At 41.7% G+C, this 16,832-nt stretch overlaps 1 protein-coding gene across 2 annotated transcripts in view; it reads left to right on the top strand.

Moving 5' to 3' along the window:
- pard3bb (par-3 family cell polarity regulator beta b) overlaps positions 1-16,832 on the top strand; it is a 1,003,167-nt gene that overhangs the window by 604,230 nt on the left and 382,105 nt on the right. Inside the window, exon 18 of one of the 2 annotated variants that reach the window (XM_055638338.1) lies at positions 13,249-13,474. In XM_055638338.1, the coding sequence (XP_055494313.1) occupies positions 13,249-13,474 (226 nt within the window). Of the gene's footprint in view, positions 1-13,245; positions 13,475-16,832 lie in introns of both variants that reach the window. The other variant, XM_055638337.1, reaches the window with a different exon arrangement.

Raw genomic sequence — 16,832 nt, 5'->3', positions numbered from 1 at the left:
GTTATTTGTCACATGCAGAGTTGCAATGAAAAGCTTATTTTGCATGCTGTCCATTTAAATCCTACTATGCGTGAGTACGATAGATTCGCTTTTGGAACAGCATGCAGAGAGTCACCACATTCCTGTGCATTTGTAATTTTCAAACCTCCGAAAAATCTGATCGTGACCCAAGAAGATGTGCATTTTTTTATTTTCTCATGTTAAAGCCTGGAGTCCTGGCAGCATGGATCAATAACATAGGCATTTTTCTGGCATGGCACGATGACGTTGGCTTCTTCCATTGCCTCCCTGTGGACCTGCTGCAGGCTGCACACAAATTCACAACCTCGCCCAGATGTTGTAGGGCCTTCCGCGGGCGGCTGCCTTCCTCAACCTCATGATCCACAAATATTGCAACCATGCGACCTGCCTCCAGCAGCCACTCCTCCTCCACTTCTGTGAGTTGAGGTCACCATGTCCTGCTTCCCAAGCCGTTCACGGAGCTTTAGGATGCTTTCTAAGAGTACAGGTGATGAGTTTGCGGACCGTTCACAGTCACCAACTTTCCCCTTTACCTTCCACTGCCACTATTTGGACATGAAGCAAGAAGGAGGGGAGGTGGGGGGGGGGGGGGTCTGTCATGCTTCAAATATGTTAAACCTTAAAACTACACAAAATGGACCACACAGATGGTGACCGATGAGCCAAGCAGGCCATTGAACACAATGCCATGTGTGCTCTGTAAGAGTAATTGTTTATCTTCCTTGTCAAATTCCATTAGTATGATTCACTATTCCCTTCTTCCTTGTATCCTTATGTAACTACCCTTTAAATGCACCATAACTGCGCTCTACGGTAGTTTGTTTCACACTCACAAACTGTCGGATAAGATTTTCTTCTGAGTGACCTATTTTGATTTCTTGATAACAATCTATATCTGTAAGAAAGAACTGCAGATGCTGGAGTTCAGTTTGAAGACCTGGAACTGCAGACTGAAGAAGGGTCTCGACCCGAAACGTTGCCCAATCGTTCTCTCCAGAGATGCTGCCTCACCCGCTGAGTTACTCCAACATTTTGTGTCTATAACAATCTATATCGATGGCCTTTATTTTAGCTTCCTTTGGATTGGAAATGCTCTACTTGTGTCTCCCCTTTCATAATATTTCATAATTTCACAAGCCTCCATGAGGCCTTTGCTTTTTGCAAGTTAAGACTGCTAACTTATTCATCCTTGACTCTCAGTTATAATAATGAAGATCTAGTATCATCTTGTAAATGCTTTTTGCACTTTCTTCAGTGCATTAATGCCCTTTTTATTACCCTGACATTGTCCTATTTGCCTGTATTGGTGAATTCTACAATGTCAGTGAATGTCCCAGTAAGAGAAAGGAGTGCACTGATATACTTCAGAATTGAAAATGAAGCAAAGCAGTACAAACTAAATGGTGAAATGTTCAAAATGGCAAAGGAGCAGGGAGACTTGCGTTTCACAAATAAGAATTTCTGAAGGACGTCCATAAGTTTATTTATAAAACATTCAAGTCCCCTGTGTTTGTTAATAGAGAGACATAGAGTACAAAGGCAAGGGACTTGTGGCAAACCATTATGAGTCAATGGTTATGCCTCATTGAGTAAATAGTGCCCATTCCGGGATATGGGGTCCTTGGAGAGGGTTCTGAGGAGATCTAGCAAAACGGAAATTTCAATTTATGAAGCGATTAAAGATAGGGTTGTGGGAAGGTTTAATGTTGTAAATAATTCTTCTTAACAGGCTAATAATTACTATGATTTGGAGTGTATTGCCTGAAAGTGGGGTAGAAGCTAGTTCAGTGCGATATATAAAATAATGCCTTTTCATGCCTAAGTGGAAAAACCAGCCAGTGGAACCAATTGCCAGCTTCTTTGCTGAGCTGGCACCAACACTATGGGCCGAGTGACCTCCCTTTCTGCAGTATGATTCTCCCAATGCCCTGCAAACCTTTCCGCAGGGGAGTGTGATAATTATCTGGTCATTCCATCTTGTTATTTATGGGACATTAGCGAAGGCAACTTGCCTGCCTCATTTATCTGTATAATGGTAGTCTTTGCAGTCATAAAATAATTCACTGTGTAATGTGCTTTAAAACATTTCAGTGCAATAAAATGCTGTTACTTAGAAATTTGTCCTCTGATTAGTAGCACCAAACACAAGAATCTGCACAGCGTTCTCCCCTACTGAAATTTAGCTCCATTGAAGCAGGTAGATTTGAATTTTGGTAGTGAGCTATTGCTCACAGATGTTACCATTTTGCAGGTTCAGCATTTCCAATCTGAGGGTGAATTTCTCCAGCTACACTTGAATACCAGTGAAAATCTGCAAGTTAGCTTTTGACGAAAAGTTTTGTAACAGGGTTTGAAAGTCACATTTGGATCAGGCTCAAGGGTTACCAAAGATGGTTTGCAAATCGGGTATAATTCATAATTAATTTTCCTGTAATTTTTTTTGATATATTTTAATATGAAAGCTATTTTTCAGTAGCAGAGCTAAATCTTTATGCTATTGAGATGGCAAGTGATATATCACAAAGGTACTTTGGCTCACTGAAGACAGGACTATAGACATGGTTTATCTTACCATTCCTTTCCTCCTCGTATCGCTAGCAGTTGATTACTGGCTTATTTCACGCATGAGAAGGAACTGGTATCTCATGAGCAGTTTCATTTCTTTTGAGTTGTCGGTTTTCAATATTCATGAAAATCATTCCAATAATAAACCGCTTGTGGTGTAATAGCCAACATTTGTTTATATGACAGACACGATGACTTCAGCTACACATTGCTATTATTAATTTTTTTATATCTGCAGACAAGGTCACAGCAAATTAATTTTTTGTAGCAGAGATAACATAAAGTGATTTTTTTTTTGTGGTTTATGATTTATCAGAATTCTTTCCTTATTCTATATATACTATGGTTCTTTTTTGAAAAACAGAAATGATTCTGTTATTTAACTCGCCGCTTATGACTGTTGGTTGGTTCAACATGATATAGAGAAGTAGGAAGCCATTCAGCCCGTCAACCTGCCAGTCAATAAGGTCTGATAGCTGATCCGTACCTCCACTCCATTTGACTCCTTGGTTTCATGAATTATTTCACCAACAGGTTATCAATCTAAGTTTTGAAATGTTGAATTGATTACCAAGGGCAATAGTTTTTTGGAACTATCACCATACAATTCAAGCATAATTTCCACCCACACTTTGAATTTAAGCCCCTTAAGATGACGAGGAACCTTCCATTAGCCTTTAAACTTTTCTGTACTGTATGTTTGATTCTCCTGCAAAGACCACCTCTGCACCAAAAAAAGAATTTGGCTTGTTGGTCACGAGTACAGTCCCTTGTGTTTTCCAACTTGATTATGGCTGTGGGATTGAATCAGTTGGTTTATGGCGACCCGTTAATAATACAAAAGAGAAAGCCTTTGGAATTCCTGATACATGTTCAGGTTGCAAAGCTCAAGGCTCATATTTAGCTCTGTGGCCTGTGGATGACAGCAATCGCATCTGTGGCTCAGAAAGCCCTTCAGCAGGTTGTACCTACATTAAAACCATTTACAACAAGCATTGTTAGGTGCTGCTGTAGAGGGGTGACGAGGGGGATTGCGTGATATAAATGAGAATATTAAATGTTCCTCTGAGTTCGTAATGCACCTCTTTAGAATAGCATATAAACAAACCCAATTACTTATTTATAAAGCTCCGACAGTTATTATAATCAGAAAACAATCTGGATGAGAAGGAAATAGGATTGTTATTCCCACTTGTGAGGCCAAGTAAAAGCTATTGTGGAAATATAAATCCCATGTCAGTGCCCTTCCATTACAGATACCTAAATTATTTATGCACTGTTTGGACAATACCATTACCACAAAATAACAAGTATTGAAGGGAGAGGTCACAAATGATATTGCATTGTGAAGAATATTTAGAGATGCTTAAAATGTAATTAATTTTACTCACTTTCATCAACAAATTTGCTATTTTATTTGTTGGGTGGTTAATTTTAAAAATAGATGATTTACCTGAATATGTAATTATGATATTTTGAAGAAGAGCAGGGAAGTTCACCTCATGTAATTAAACTTTATTCCCAAAGTTACCAATGTTTTCTGACCGTAGAAAAAAATGCTGGAGAAACTCAGCGGGTGAAGCAGCATCTATGGAGCAAAGGAAATAGGCGACGTTTCGGGTCGCAGATAACCAGTTGTGTAATGTTTGTGAAAGGAATGCACTGTCCAGGACAATGTGATGAACCTTCCTGCTCTGCTTCAAGTTGTGCCATGATATCCAATTGATGGCAGATGGGGTTCACTCTAGTATTTCAAGCAGCATTTGCCACTTTCAATGCCGTAGCACTTGCTCAATCATCAGCCTCAGGGCCGGATTTACGTTTAAGCTTCACAAGCTTAAGCTTAGGGCCTCAAAAACTAAGGGGCCTCCGGCCAATGTGTTTTTTTTCCCAGAGTAAAAAAAATCCCGAGAAAAAATAAATTGGAACCCTATCAGCGTTTCCACTTTGATGGAAATTACCCAAAATTCTGATTCCGGCCCGCTGGAAGTTTTGGGGAAAATAGTTGCGACCATCCGAGCGACGCAAAATTATGCTGTCTCTCTGCGCATGCGCAGTGGGCCCGGGCGGGTTCAGAACTCCATTTGCACTCCACACAATCACCTCGGTGCCTCGTGTTTATCAAAGATCCTAGGTGTCTATTCCAGGTAAGTAGTGGAATATTGCGTTGTGGGAATGCCCGTTTCTCCGGGTCGGGGAGGGGGGGGAGGCTGCGGTGTCTGCGGCATGGAGTCGGAGCCTTGTTGCGTGGGAGGGAGAGAGAGGGGGATTGAGGGAGAGAGAGGGGGGATGTGAGAGGGAGGGGGAAAGGGGGGTTGAGAGAAGGGGGGAGAGAGAGAGAGGGGAAGGAAGGAGGGGAGGGGGGAGAGAGAGACGAGGAGGGAAAGAGAGGGAGGGGGAAGGAGGAGTTGGGTGAGGCAAAGGGGGATTATTTTTAGTGAGATTGCAAAATTAAGGTAGGTTTTGGAGCAATTATATTTTCTCCTCCATATGAATAATATCAAACAATTGGAACTGCTTTCTTTTCCTTGATGACAATACTGAAAAATCTGTATTCCATAGTTTGCGACTTTCGTTTTGCATCATATTTTTAATGTGCAAACACTAACACAGTCGAACAGTAACAGGCAATCAAATCAACACACAAAACATTTTCTAGAAAAAGGTTTTATTTACTGCAAAAATTTACAGCATTTTATTTGCAGTGTTTGCATGCTCCTTTATAACATTTTACATAACATTTTACAGTACAACTTGATTATTAAAACAAGGACAGCTTCAATTTTTGATTAAAAAAATGTATACAACAATGACCCCAATCATCCCATTCCAACCACTCATTATTCTTGACTCAACCAAAATTAATTCAGAAATATTGTTCATAAATTTGGTTCAAAATGCTCCAAAACAAGGCTCAGAATGCACCAGAGAGCATCTAAAACCCTAGAGCTTCCAGGGCCCTTAAGCGGGCCCTGGGCCCTGGCCCCAAGGGACTTTGAGCTTCGCACTTGTGATATGCGCTGCGTGCACTTATTTCACATAAATATTTGGTAATCCTGCCATGCCACTTCCCTTTTTGAAAAGCTTCGTACGGGCCTGATGTATAATATTTTTATCACTGTCATGGGCTTTTCTTACATATGCTGTCACAACGCACTGTAGTCTCTAAACAACACTTCAGTAATTTTCCTTGCCCTCCATTTCAGAATAATAGTGTTTTAAGCCGATAACTCGACACTAACACTGGCAATAAATAAGAAACGCAACTTTCCAGCCCTTATCTCATTGGCCACGCTCGGCTGCTCATCGGTGTCAATCTGGTGGACTCTTCCATCTTCCTCTCGTCATGGGGGTGGATGACTGGAAGGGGCCTCACAAGTGGAAAAGCCTAGGGCCTCTCTTCATCTAAATCCGGCCCTGATCACCCTAGATTTTGGAGTTCAAGTCACTAGTGTGAAACTTGAACCCACAAACTCTTGACCTGTAAATAAGAGTGCTACTTTAGAGCCAAAACTGACAGCCCACTGACAGCATGTATATCAATATCTATCTATATATTATAATTAAAACTGTCATCTTGTTTGTTAGTATGTCTGTGAATTGTCTGTGAGTCTGTCTGTGTGTCTGTGAGTCTGATCCTGAAACTACGCAAAAACGGTACATGTGCTATAATTTTTGGCCCAGCTTACTCACCATTGTCCTGTGGTGTGTTGTATCAAGTTTTGTTCAAATTTATGGTATATTTTACAAGTTTTTCACATTTTAAACTTGACAAAATCTACTTTGACAAAAATTGATTTCATCTGCACTGGCCCTTAGCAGCATATGATGTCACAATGGGATCTCATTTACATTAAAAAAAAACAGTTTTAAAAAACACAGCAGCTTCCACCTCACAATGACGTCAAGTGGGGTAGGGAGGGGTTATGGAGGGAGGGAGTCACTGCGGGAAGGGGAAATGAGAGGGAGGGAGAGGTTAGGGAGGGAATGGGGGAGGGGAGGAGGAGAGGGGAAAGAAGAGGGAGGGTGAACAGGAGTGGGAGGGAGTGCTGGGGGATGAGGGGTAATAGAGGAGGATAGGGGTCAGAAGAAGGTTGGCGAGGTGCACTTGGGAAGGGTTGCCGTGACTCGCGTCACAATGGGGATATCTGGCGTCACAATAGGAACCCGTCAGCTGCGCCCGCGCAGTTTGGGGCTATGGGTGAGTGGTGGAATATTGCGTTTGGGGACCAGCCCTCCCATGTGACAGGGACCCACTTAGTCTAGTATATATTACTAAAACTCACACCTTGTTTGTTTGTGTGCATGATATCGACCCCCCCCCACCAAAACGGTTAACAATAGCTCTACAATTTTTGGCCCACCTTACTCATCATTGTCCTGGGAAGAGGAGGTGGAGGGTATGTTGGGGATGAGGGGGAATGGAGGAGGATAGGTTTAGGAAGAGGGATGGCGAGGCGCAGTTGATGGAGGGTTGCCGTGACTCGCGTCACAACGGGGATCTCTGGCGTCACAACGGGAACCCCTCAGCCGCTCCTGCGCAGTTGGGGGCTATAGGTCAGTGGTGGAATATTGCCTTGGGATAGGGGCCCAATGGGTCCACACCTGATCTAGTAATTTATATATTGATTATGAGAAATGGACATGTAGCTCTATGATTCCCCTGATTGACAATGGGGGAAAAATAACAACTGAGGAATGCACACTGTTTCTTTCCTTGAGGTGATCTGCTTGTCATACTTTAAACATGACAAACATCAATATTCCACTCCTTGTTAGATATGTAGCTTGGCAGATGGTGAACTGACACATGTCAGGCTAATAGATCTTCAATCAAAAACTCATTGTGGTTGCCCACCACAAACTCCATGTATTACAAACCACAGTGTAACATCCCTGCACTAGTGTTGATGCTTATATGTTTTCCCCTGTGACTTTGTGACAAGAACCAAATAAAACCATGTGACGATTGTTTCAGTAGGCTGTGGGTCAAGCCCCATAGAGAGGTTTGAAAATAGAGCAGAGACAGCCAATTCAGCCTCATTTTTCAAAGTACTGTCCTGGACAATATTTATCCTTCCACAGATCACTGAAACATAGAAACATGGAAAATAGATGCAGGTGTAGGCCATTCGGCCCTTCGAGCCTGCACCGCCATTAAATATGATCATGGCTGATCATCCAACTCAGTATCCCGTATCTGCCTTCTCTCCTTACCCCCTGATCCACTTAGCCACAAGGGCCACATCTAACTCCCTCTTAAATATAGCCAATGAACTGGCCTCAACTACCTTCTGGGGCAGAGAATTCCAGAGATTCACTCTCTGTGAAAATATGTTTTTCTCATCTCGGTCCTAAAAGACTTCCCCCTTATCCTTAAACTGTGACCCCTTGTTCTGGACTTCCCCAACATCGGGAACAATCATCCTGCATCTAGCCTGTCCAACCCCTTAAAAATTTTGTACGTTTCTATAAGATCCCCCCTCAATCTTCTAAATTTTAGCGAGTACAAGCCGAGTCTATCCAGTCTTTCTTCATATGAAAGTCCTGACATCCCAGGAATCAGTCTGGTGAACATTCTCTGTACTCCCTCTATGGCAAGAATGTCTTTCCTCATATTAGGAGACCAAAACTGTACACAATACTCCAGGTGTGGTCTCACCACAACCCCCCCCCCCCCCTCACCTCCAGTAATCATGAAGCACAACAATGGAATGGAATACTTTATTGTCCCATGTGAAATTCTTTGCTTGCATACCTAAGACTAGTCGCCATATAAACGGGGCTGACAAAGTTCTTCCCTTGTTATCTCCACCCCTCCCATGTGGTCATACCTTGTTAATTGTTCTTCCCCTTCACTCACGGCAGTCCCCCCGTGCCGGGTCCTCCATTGTTCTTCCTCCTCCCCCTCAAGGTGGTTCTCCGCGCCCTCATCGTCCGCCGACCGTGGGCCGACCCGCAAGGCCCCACTGCCACCACCGAGGCTCCATCACCGCCACAGGAAACTCAAAAATCCCCATCGAGAAATGAGTTCAATATACTTCTCCTAAATCAGTTACATTTAAATTCCTGCAATGCATGCATTGTGGCCATTATCACATGATGAATTGTTCGATGTCCCCTTGGAGGTCTGAGTTTGTTTTCCCACCAGCACAACATTGACTTTGAACGACAAAGTGGCATAGCTTGTAAAGTTGCCTCAGATGCCAGAGACTCGAGTACAGTCCTGAACTTAGGTGCTTTCTTTGTGGAAATAACTCATTCTCCCTACAACTCATGCATTTCCCCAGGGTGCTCTGATTTCCTTCCATATCCCAAAGATGTACAGGTTGGTAGGTTAATTCAATACTGAAGTTGCACAATTGGCCCAGCTCACGTAGTTATTGTATTATTGTGGATGACTCCACCACATTCAGCCACTTAAACTTGCTCGCTGATTCCAGACCTCAATTATCCTGTCGACTGACAGCTTTGTATCTCTTTACGCCAGCCCAATCCCTCACAAAGTCCCAGATGACACATTTTTAATAAAGAACATCCACAACATTCTTGCAATGGTGTATGTAGCCTTAAGTCTTGGCACATCTGAAATTTGCAGTAAGAAGTGATTAGTGCACTGCTGCAGGGACCATTTTACTGCACTGGAATTTATAATCAGTAATTGTTAATCAAACTTAAATAGGGAAGCTATGAGCAGCCCTGATCAATGGGTATAACACAGCCTTAATATTAGAGTTGGGGTGTTTGGATTATGTACCAAAAGCACTTTACTAAAATGACTGGAAACGTAAATCACCTCTGCCAAAAGCCAATTAAGTTGTGAATGTTTTGCAAATTTCAATACTGAGATGGATAGATTCTTGTTAGGCAAGGGTATTAAGAAATATGGAACTAAGGAAGGCAAATGGGGTGAAAATACAGATTACACAGTCTAACTGAATAGTCAAACTGACCATTGGCAAGCTTGTTCTTTCCACACAATGGCCCATTCCTGTCACCATCAGCCATACCAAAGTTGGAATCTTCATTGAAAATAAAAAAGTGAAGACTAAAATTGTGTTATAAATTGAAATTAATTTTCAGCTGAAGATTAACAGTGCCAGTTAAATACATTTCTTAATGTCTTGGATGTACTCAGAACTGAGTCTCCACAGCCCTCTTAGTTAGTGAATTCTAAAGATTCACTACATGGTGACAATGTTGAAGAATTTTATTTTCTATAAAACCATGGCAGATTTAGCAGAATTAGGCCATTCAGCCTATCAAGCCTTCTCTGCCATTCAGCCATGGTTCATCTATTTTTCCCTCTCAACCCCATTCTCCTCTCTTCTGTAACCTTTGACACTCTTACTAATCAAGAATCTATAAACCTCTGCCTTAAAAATACCCAATGACTTGGCCTCCACAACCATCTGTGACAATGAATTTCACAGATTCACCACCCTCCGGCAAATGAAATTCCTCCTCCTCTCCATTCTGAAAGTATGTATTTTTATTCTGAGGCTGCTCCCTTATGTTCTAGACTCTCCCACTACCGGAAACATATTTTCCATGTCCACTCTTTCTGGGCCTTTCATTATCCAGTAGATTTCAATGACCCCCCCCCCCTTATCCTTCTAAACTCCAGTGAGTACAAGCCCAGAGACTTCAAATGCTCCTCACACTTTAACCCATTCAACTCCAGGGTCATTCTCGAAAATCTTATTTGAACCCTCTCCAAAGCCAGCACTTCCTTTCTCAGATGTGGGGCCCAAAACTATTCACAATATTCCAAATGTGGCCTCACTCGTGCCTGATAACACCTCAGCATTACATTCTTGCTTTTATATTCTAGTCCTCTTGAATATGCTCTCCCCATTTAGAAAGTAGTCTCCACCTTTATTTCATCTACGAAAGTGCATGCCCATACACTTTGCTATGCATTTGCCACTTCTTTGCCCACTCTTCCAACCGGTCCGTCCTTCTGCAGCCTCCCTGCTTCCTCAACACTATCTGCCCTCTACCTACTGTTGTATCATTCGCAAACTTGGCCTCAAAGCCATCAGTTCCCTCATCCAGATCATTACACACGATGTGAAAAGTAGTGGATCCAACATCGACCCCTGCGGAACACCACTAGTCAAAGCCCCCCTTTATTCCCACTATACCTTCTGCCCATTAGCCAATCTTCTATCTACTCTGGAACCATGCATTAATATCATGGGGTCCTATTTTGTATAGCAGTCTCATATGATAAGTCTTCCGAATATCAGAACTGAAAATCAGCATTCACAACTTAGTCCTGAATAGACAATTTCTTATTTTGGGACTGAAAACACCATCTCTGGACATTGCAGAAGTGGAGAAATATCACCCTTGTGCCTACCCTGCCAAATCCCCTAATTATTTTATTTCAATGAGATCACCTTCCATTCTTCCAAATGCAATAGGATATGCACAGTTTGCTTATATCTTTTGATGCAGTTTTCCCCATTCCAGGAATCCATCTTATAGCACTCATTCTGCAACAGTATTTCCTTCCTTAGGAAATGAGACCAGATCTGTTCACAAAATTCCAGGTGCGATTTCACCAGGGCCCTATATAATTGCAGGAAGATGTATTTATTTATGTACTCAGATCCTGCTACAATATATGCGGATGGACCATTAATTACCTACTCTTTCTGCACATTAACTTTCAGTGATTTATGTTTAAGGATACCAAGGTCCTTTTCAACAGCAATGCTTTTCAATCGTTCAACAATTAATATTTTAACTTTTGTGTATCGGAGTGGGTTATCTCACATTTTTCCCACTTAACATTCCATTTGCATGTCCACGTCCACTCACTTAGCCACCTCAAATCCACTGGGAGACAGTCTGCAATTCCTCAACCTACCGAGCTACCCCACCTGTATCATCAGGAAATTAAGATTTATCACACCTCTTTATCCAAATCAATGATATAAACTGAATAGCTGTTCCTAGTGGTACCCTCAGTCTCCCAAACTGTATAAGAATTATTTATTTGTATTCTTTGTTCATTAACGAATCCCGACTACATGGCAGTATGTTTTTTCTGGTCAAAAACATTTTATGATTGCTGTTCCTTAAAGGACACTTAAGGTTATTAATCAATTCAATGATACTTTATTGTCATATGTAGCTAGTACAGTGAAATGCTTTGTTTTGCATGCAACCCGTTAAGATCAAACAGCATACCTCACCTAGGCAGTACACAAGAGTCACCATGCTTCAGGCGCTGACAGTTACTGAACAGTTTTATCTTCTGCTCGCAGCAGTGAACCAGGCCTGTCGCTCCACCGGGAACAGGCGCCCCCCCGCTGGGTCCCCCTTCGATCATGGTGTCCACCCACCACGTTCTCCCCTTTGTTTTTGGTGGCCCCGTCAGGTACCACTCGGCAATGTGGATCCTCCTACACTCTCGACCATCCACCTGTCTCTCCACAATCCACCTCGCTCACAGGTACCCCCTCACTCTCTGGTCTCATTGACACCAGTAGCTCGGGGCCAAGTTCGCGGTGGATGAGCAGGGCTTTCCAGTGGGTCCGCCGTCTTCGAGTGTGTCGCCGGTCCAAGGTGTCGAGCCAGTGGTCTTGGCCGTTGCTTGCCGGGCAAATATTAAAAAACTACAGATACTGGAAACCTGAAAAGCATAAAATAATGGAAATAAATAATCATCAATTGACCTTTTCTTATTATACAAAAGTAGGTACACTTGATAAAATAAACATGGTCCATTGGTTCTTCAACACACTTATTCAGGCAACTGTCTTGTAACTTGATGAATTTGTCCTTCACACTGGTACTGCTCATTTGGTCTGTGTCCAATCTATATGTCGATATCAGTCCCTCTGATTAATCGGGGGTGCACTCAGCTCTCTCCCTTGTTATTAACGCCCCATTTAACTACATTGTACCCTTGTCTCTTTCTCTTTAAATTTCTAGATTTCCCCCCACAAGAATCCTTGAGCCCAGTATTAGTTTAAATTCTTATCTACAGTCTCAGTTATTCAGTTCATTGCTTCAAGTCCAGTTTAACTGAGTTGTCTGTAGATGCAAGGTATTGTAAATGTTGGTTTACACAAAAGGACACAAAGTGCTGGAATAACTCTGTGGGTAAGGCAGCATCTCTGGAGAACATGGATAGCTGATGGTAGCATCTCTGGAGAGAAGAAATGGGTGACTTTTCAGATAACGACAGAATCTTTATGTTTAGTGATATTTGGCATATTTTTGTTCAGAACTCCAGGAAGGGAGGTCTTGCTCTACATTGAAGATGTGCCACTTGAGATAGTGATGACAACATCCCCTTGGTTTCAGCCAAGAAAATGCACAGCTTTCCAACCGTAGCACAATGGTAAAGTAAACATCATGTATCAAAGACTTAAGAATAGAGATCAAGCCCATAGCCTTATAGCTGACAAACATGGAAATGGAAGTCCCATGTAGCACTGTCTACCACTGATTCTTAATAATTGGTCTCAAGATATTAATGCAAGAAACTTAATTTGAGGTTGTATTTGGATGCATTGGAAAAAGCAAGTGGTGGAAAACCACAAAAGTGTTCAAAATGCAATGTTTCAAATAATAAATTAAGAATGGCTTTACACAATTGAGTTATTTTTGTCACAGTTATATCTTTTCATGTACCTACAGCAGATTCTGAAGACAGTTCTCAGTCAGGCCACGAGACCCCGGGCAGTGAATCTGCTTTGCAGGGGACCGCTGAGCTTGAAGATGTGGAGAGCTCTGATAGTAAGACGAAAAAAGGGAAAAAGAAGAAAGAGAAGAAAAAAAAGGTGAAAGCAAAAGGAAAGGACAAAAAGAAGGAAAATGAGAGTCAAGAAAAGAAAGCCAAGAAGAAAGGATTTGGAGCTATGCTTAGGTATTTTTTCTTTGGATTTTCAGTGTATGATTTGATTTAATTTTACACATTTTGTTCTGATTTATCCATTTGGAAGTGATGCTGGGAACCATATTTTCACACCAAGAGGAAATTTGTTGCTCAAGTGCTCACACCCCCTGGCACTCATGCCACCTGCTCTATCCCTATTGCTGTCTTTCACTTCTCGACTGTGAAGCTCATGTGATATTTCGCCGTGTGGGAGTGATGCCAGGGTAATGCGATTGTTGTTGGTATACATGAAAAATTCTTCACAGCGTTAGCTTTTAAAAAAAACTAAAATGTCACCAGCTTCATTCCAAATGAGCTATGTGAGTGAGTCAGCACACTGAAGTAATAATAACTTAGGGTCCAATGCCTGAGGGACAGTTTTCTAATGACAGCACCTGTGGATCTGTCAATTTTATTATTTAAGTTCTCCAAATAGATTAGAATTGGAGAAAGACTTTTAAACCGTGAAATAATATAAATCTTTACCCTATGATTTCCATAAATAACCCCCGTCCTCCAATCCCTTACTCCAAATTAAAAGCGATAATATTTTTGAGAAATAACTACCTCCCACCTGAAAAACCAAACTCCCCCTTTTGGGGAATATGACTGCCTGTCTGAAATGTCAAACCATTCCAGTCAGACAAAATGGAGCAGTGACACTGGAAAAGGTTTGTTCGTGCAATCTATACATGCAGCAAAATAAAGTACAGCAAGCAATTAGTAATGCAGCAATCTGTTCGCCTTTATTGCAAGTGATTTGGAGTGCAGAAGTCCATCTACTGTTGTATAGGGCATTGCTGAACTACTTCTAAAGCACTGGGCAGGCAAACGTATATGTCAGGACAAAAAATATATCAGATTGGTAACTGAGAGACGAGAGATTGACTAAGATTAGCTTCTACTCAGAAAGGTTTAGAATATTGTGAAGTAACCTTTGGTTTCTAAAAGAATGACAGGCTTGACATTAACGTGTGTTTCTTTAATAAGAGGATGTAGAACAAGGCAATGGCATTTTTGGAGTGAAATAGGGAGATTTCCCTATACAGGCATTGTAGTTTAGCCATTATTTGAGAAGAATGCTCAATTATTGAGTATATTCAAGGCTATCACAAATTAAAAAAATTGAGCACTAGTGAATCTGTGTCCACAATCCTTTCTGGCAGTGCCTTTTAGATCATTCTAACTGAAAGGCTTTAAAATAATATCTTACCCAAGGAGAATTTGCCTCCTACTCTAAGGTCATAAAGTGATGAAAGCAGAATTAGGCCATTCGGCCCATCAAGTCTACGCCATTCAATCATGGCTGATCTACAGTGCATTCAGAAAGTATTCAGACCCCTTCACTTTATCCACATTTTACGTTACAGCCTTATTTTAAAATGGATTAAATTCCTTTCTTTTAATCATCAATCTACACACAATATCCCAGAATGAAGAAACAAAAACAGGTGTTTAGAAATGTTTGCAAAGTAATTAAAAATAAATAACTGAAATACCACATAGTACAGTGGCCTCCGTCATTCTTAAATGGAAGAACTTTGGCCAAACTGAGCAATCAGGGGAGAAGGGCCTTGGTCAGGGAAGTGACCAAGAACACGATAGTCACTCTGACAGAGCTCTAGAGTTCCTCTGTGGAGATGGGAGAACCTTCCAGAAGGACAACTATATCTGCAGCACTCCACCAATCAGGCCTTTATGGTAGAGTGGCCAGGCGGAAGCCACTCTTCAGTAACATGCACATGACAGCCCGTTTGGAGTTTGCCAAAAGGCTCCTAAAGGACTCTCAGACCATGAGAAACAAGATTCTCTGGTCTGATGAAACCAAGATTGAACTCTTTGGCCTGGATGACAAGCGACACATCTGGAGAAAACCAGGCACCGCTCATCGAGGTGAAGCATGGTGGTGGCAGCATCGTGCTGTGGGAATGTTTTTCAGTGGCAGGAACTGGGAGACTAGTCAGGACTGAGGGAAAAATGAACGGAGTAAAGTACAGAGAGATCCCTGTTCCAGAGCGTTCTGGACCTCAGACTGGGGTGGTGGTTCACTTTCCAACAGGACAACAACCCTAAGCACATAAGCCAAGACAGCACGCAGGACCGGCTTCGTGACAAGTCTATGAATGTCCTTGAGAGGCCCAGCCAGAGCCTGGACTTGAACCTGATCGAACATCTCTGGAGGGACCTGAAAATAGCTGTGCATTGACACTCCCCATCCAACCTGAGAGCTTGAGAGGATCTGCAGAGAAAAATGGGAGAAATTATCCAAATACAGGTGTGCCAAACTTGTAGCGTCATACCCAAGAAGACTTGAGGCTGTAATCGCTGCCAAAGGTGCTTCTGTTGACTGGGTAGTACTGAGTAAAGGGTCTGAATACTTATGTAAATGTGATATTTCAGTCATTTCTTTTTAATTACTTTGCAAAAATTTCTAAACACCTGTTTTTTTTTTAATGGGGTATTGTTGGTAGATTGATAATTTAAAAAAATGAATTTAATCCATTTGAGAATAAGGCTGTAACGTAACAAATTGTGGAAAAAGTTAAGGGGTCTGAATATTTTCTAAATGCACTGTATGTCTCCCCTCCTAACCACATTCTCCTGTTCTCCCCATAACCCCCCACACCACGTCAGCTTTAGAGAGAAAGAGAGAGATATAAAAGAGAATGCGGCACAGTGGTGCAGCGGTTGAGTTGCTGCCTCACAGCGCCAGCAACCTGGGATCGATCCTGACTATGGATGCAGTCCGTAAGGAGAGTACGGATATGCTAAGTGCATATCCACGTGTTTACTCTGTGTTGTAACAAATTAGACCTGCCTAATGTGTTAGAATTCCCCATATTCTTTAATATGTTTTTGAAAATCTTTTATGAACTGAAATGGGTGATTTGGATATTGAGAGAGCAAATTCTAGAACTTGTGGATAAAGTTACAATACTCAACAAAGAAAGTATACACATTTGATTTGTTAGTGTGAAAGCCAATCATCTTGAGCACTTTTGTTAACTCATTAATCTAATCAGATTTTGCCGTGTTGTCTGCATATGAATCAAAGTGTGAAATTGTGCAGATTTGTTTGAAGAAAGGAGAAATAAACCTCCTCTGAACTGTTTGTAAAGATTTAGCTTCTGTGGAGTACCAAGGGAATGCTATTCACTTGGGTGAATCCAGGCTCCGTCCACCTTGTAGGAAAGATCGCACGGCATTGTTTTGAAGAAAAGTGGATTAATTTTTCCCCACTGTCATCATCAATTTCAGACTTGATATTGGCCACATTTCAATGAATATGTTATCAAAGACATCTGGTAAACTGAACGATGGGAATTAAGAGGCAAATTCCTACCATCTG

The sequence above is a fragment of the Leucoraja erinacea genome, chromosome 7 (genome assembly GCF_028641065.1).
Source record: "Leucoraja erinacea ecotype New England chromosome 7, Leri_hhj_1, whole genome shotgun sequence".
Classification (NCBI taxonomy): Eukaryota; Metazoa; Chordata; class Chondrichthyes; order Rajiformes; family Rajidae; genus Leucoraja; species Leucoraja erinaceus.
Note: the sequence above shows the minus strand (reverse complement) of the source record. Positions and strands in the feature narration are given on the sequence as shown.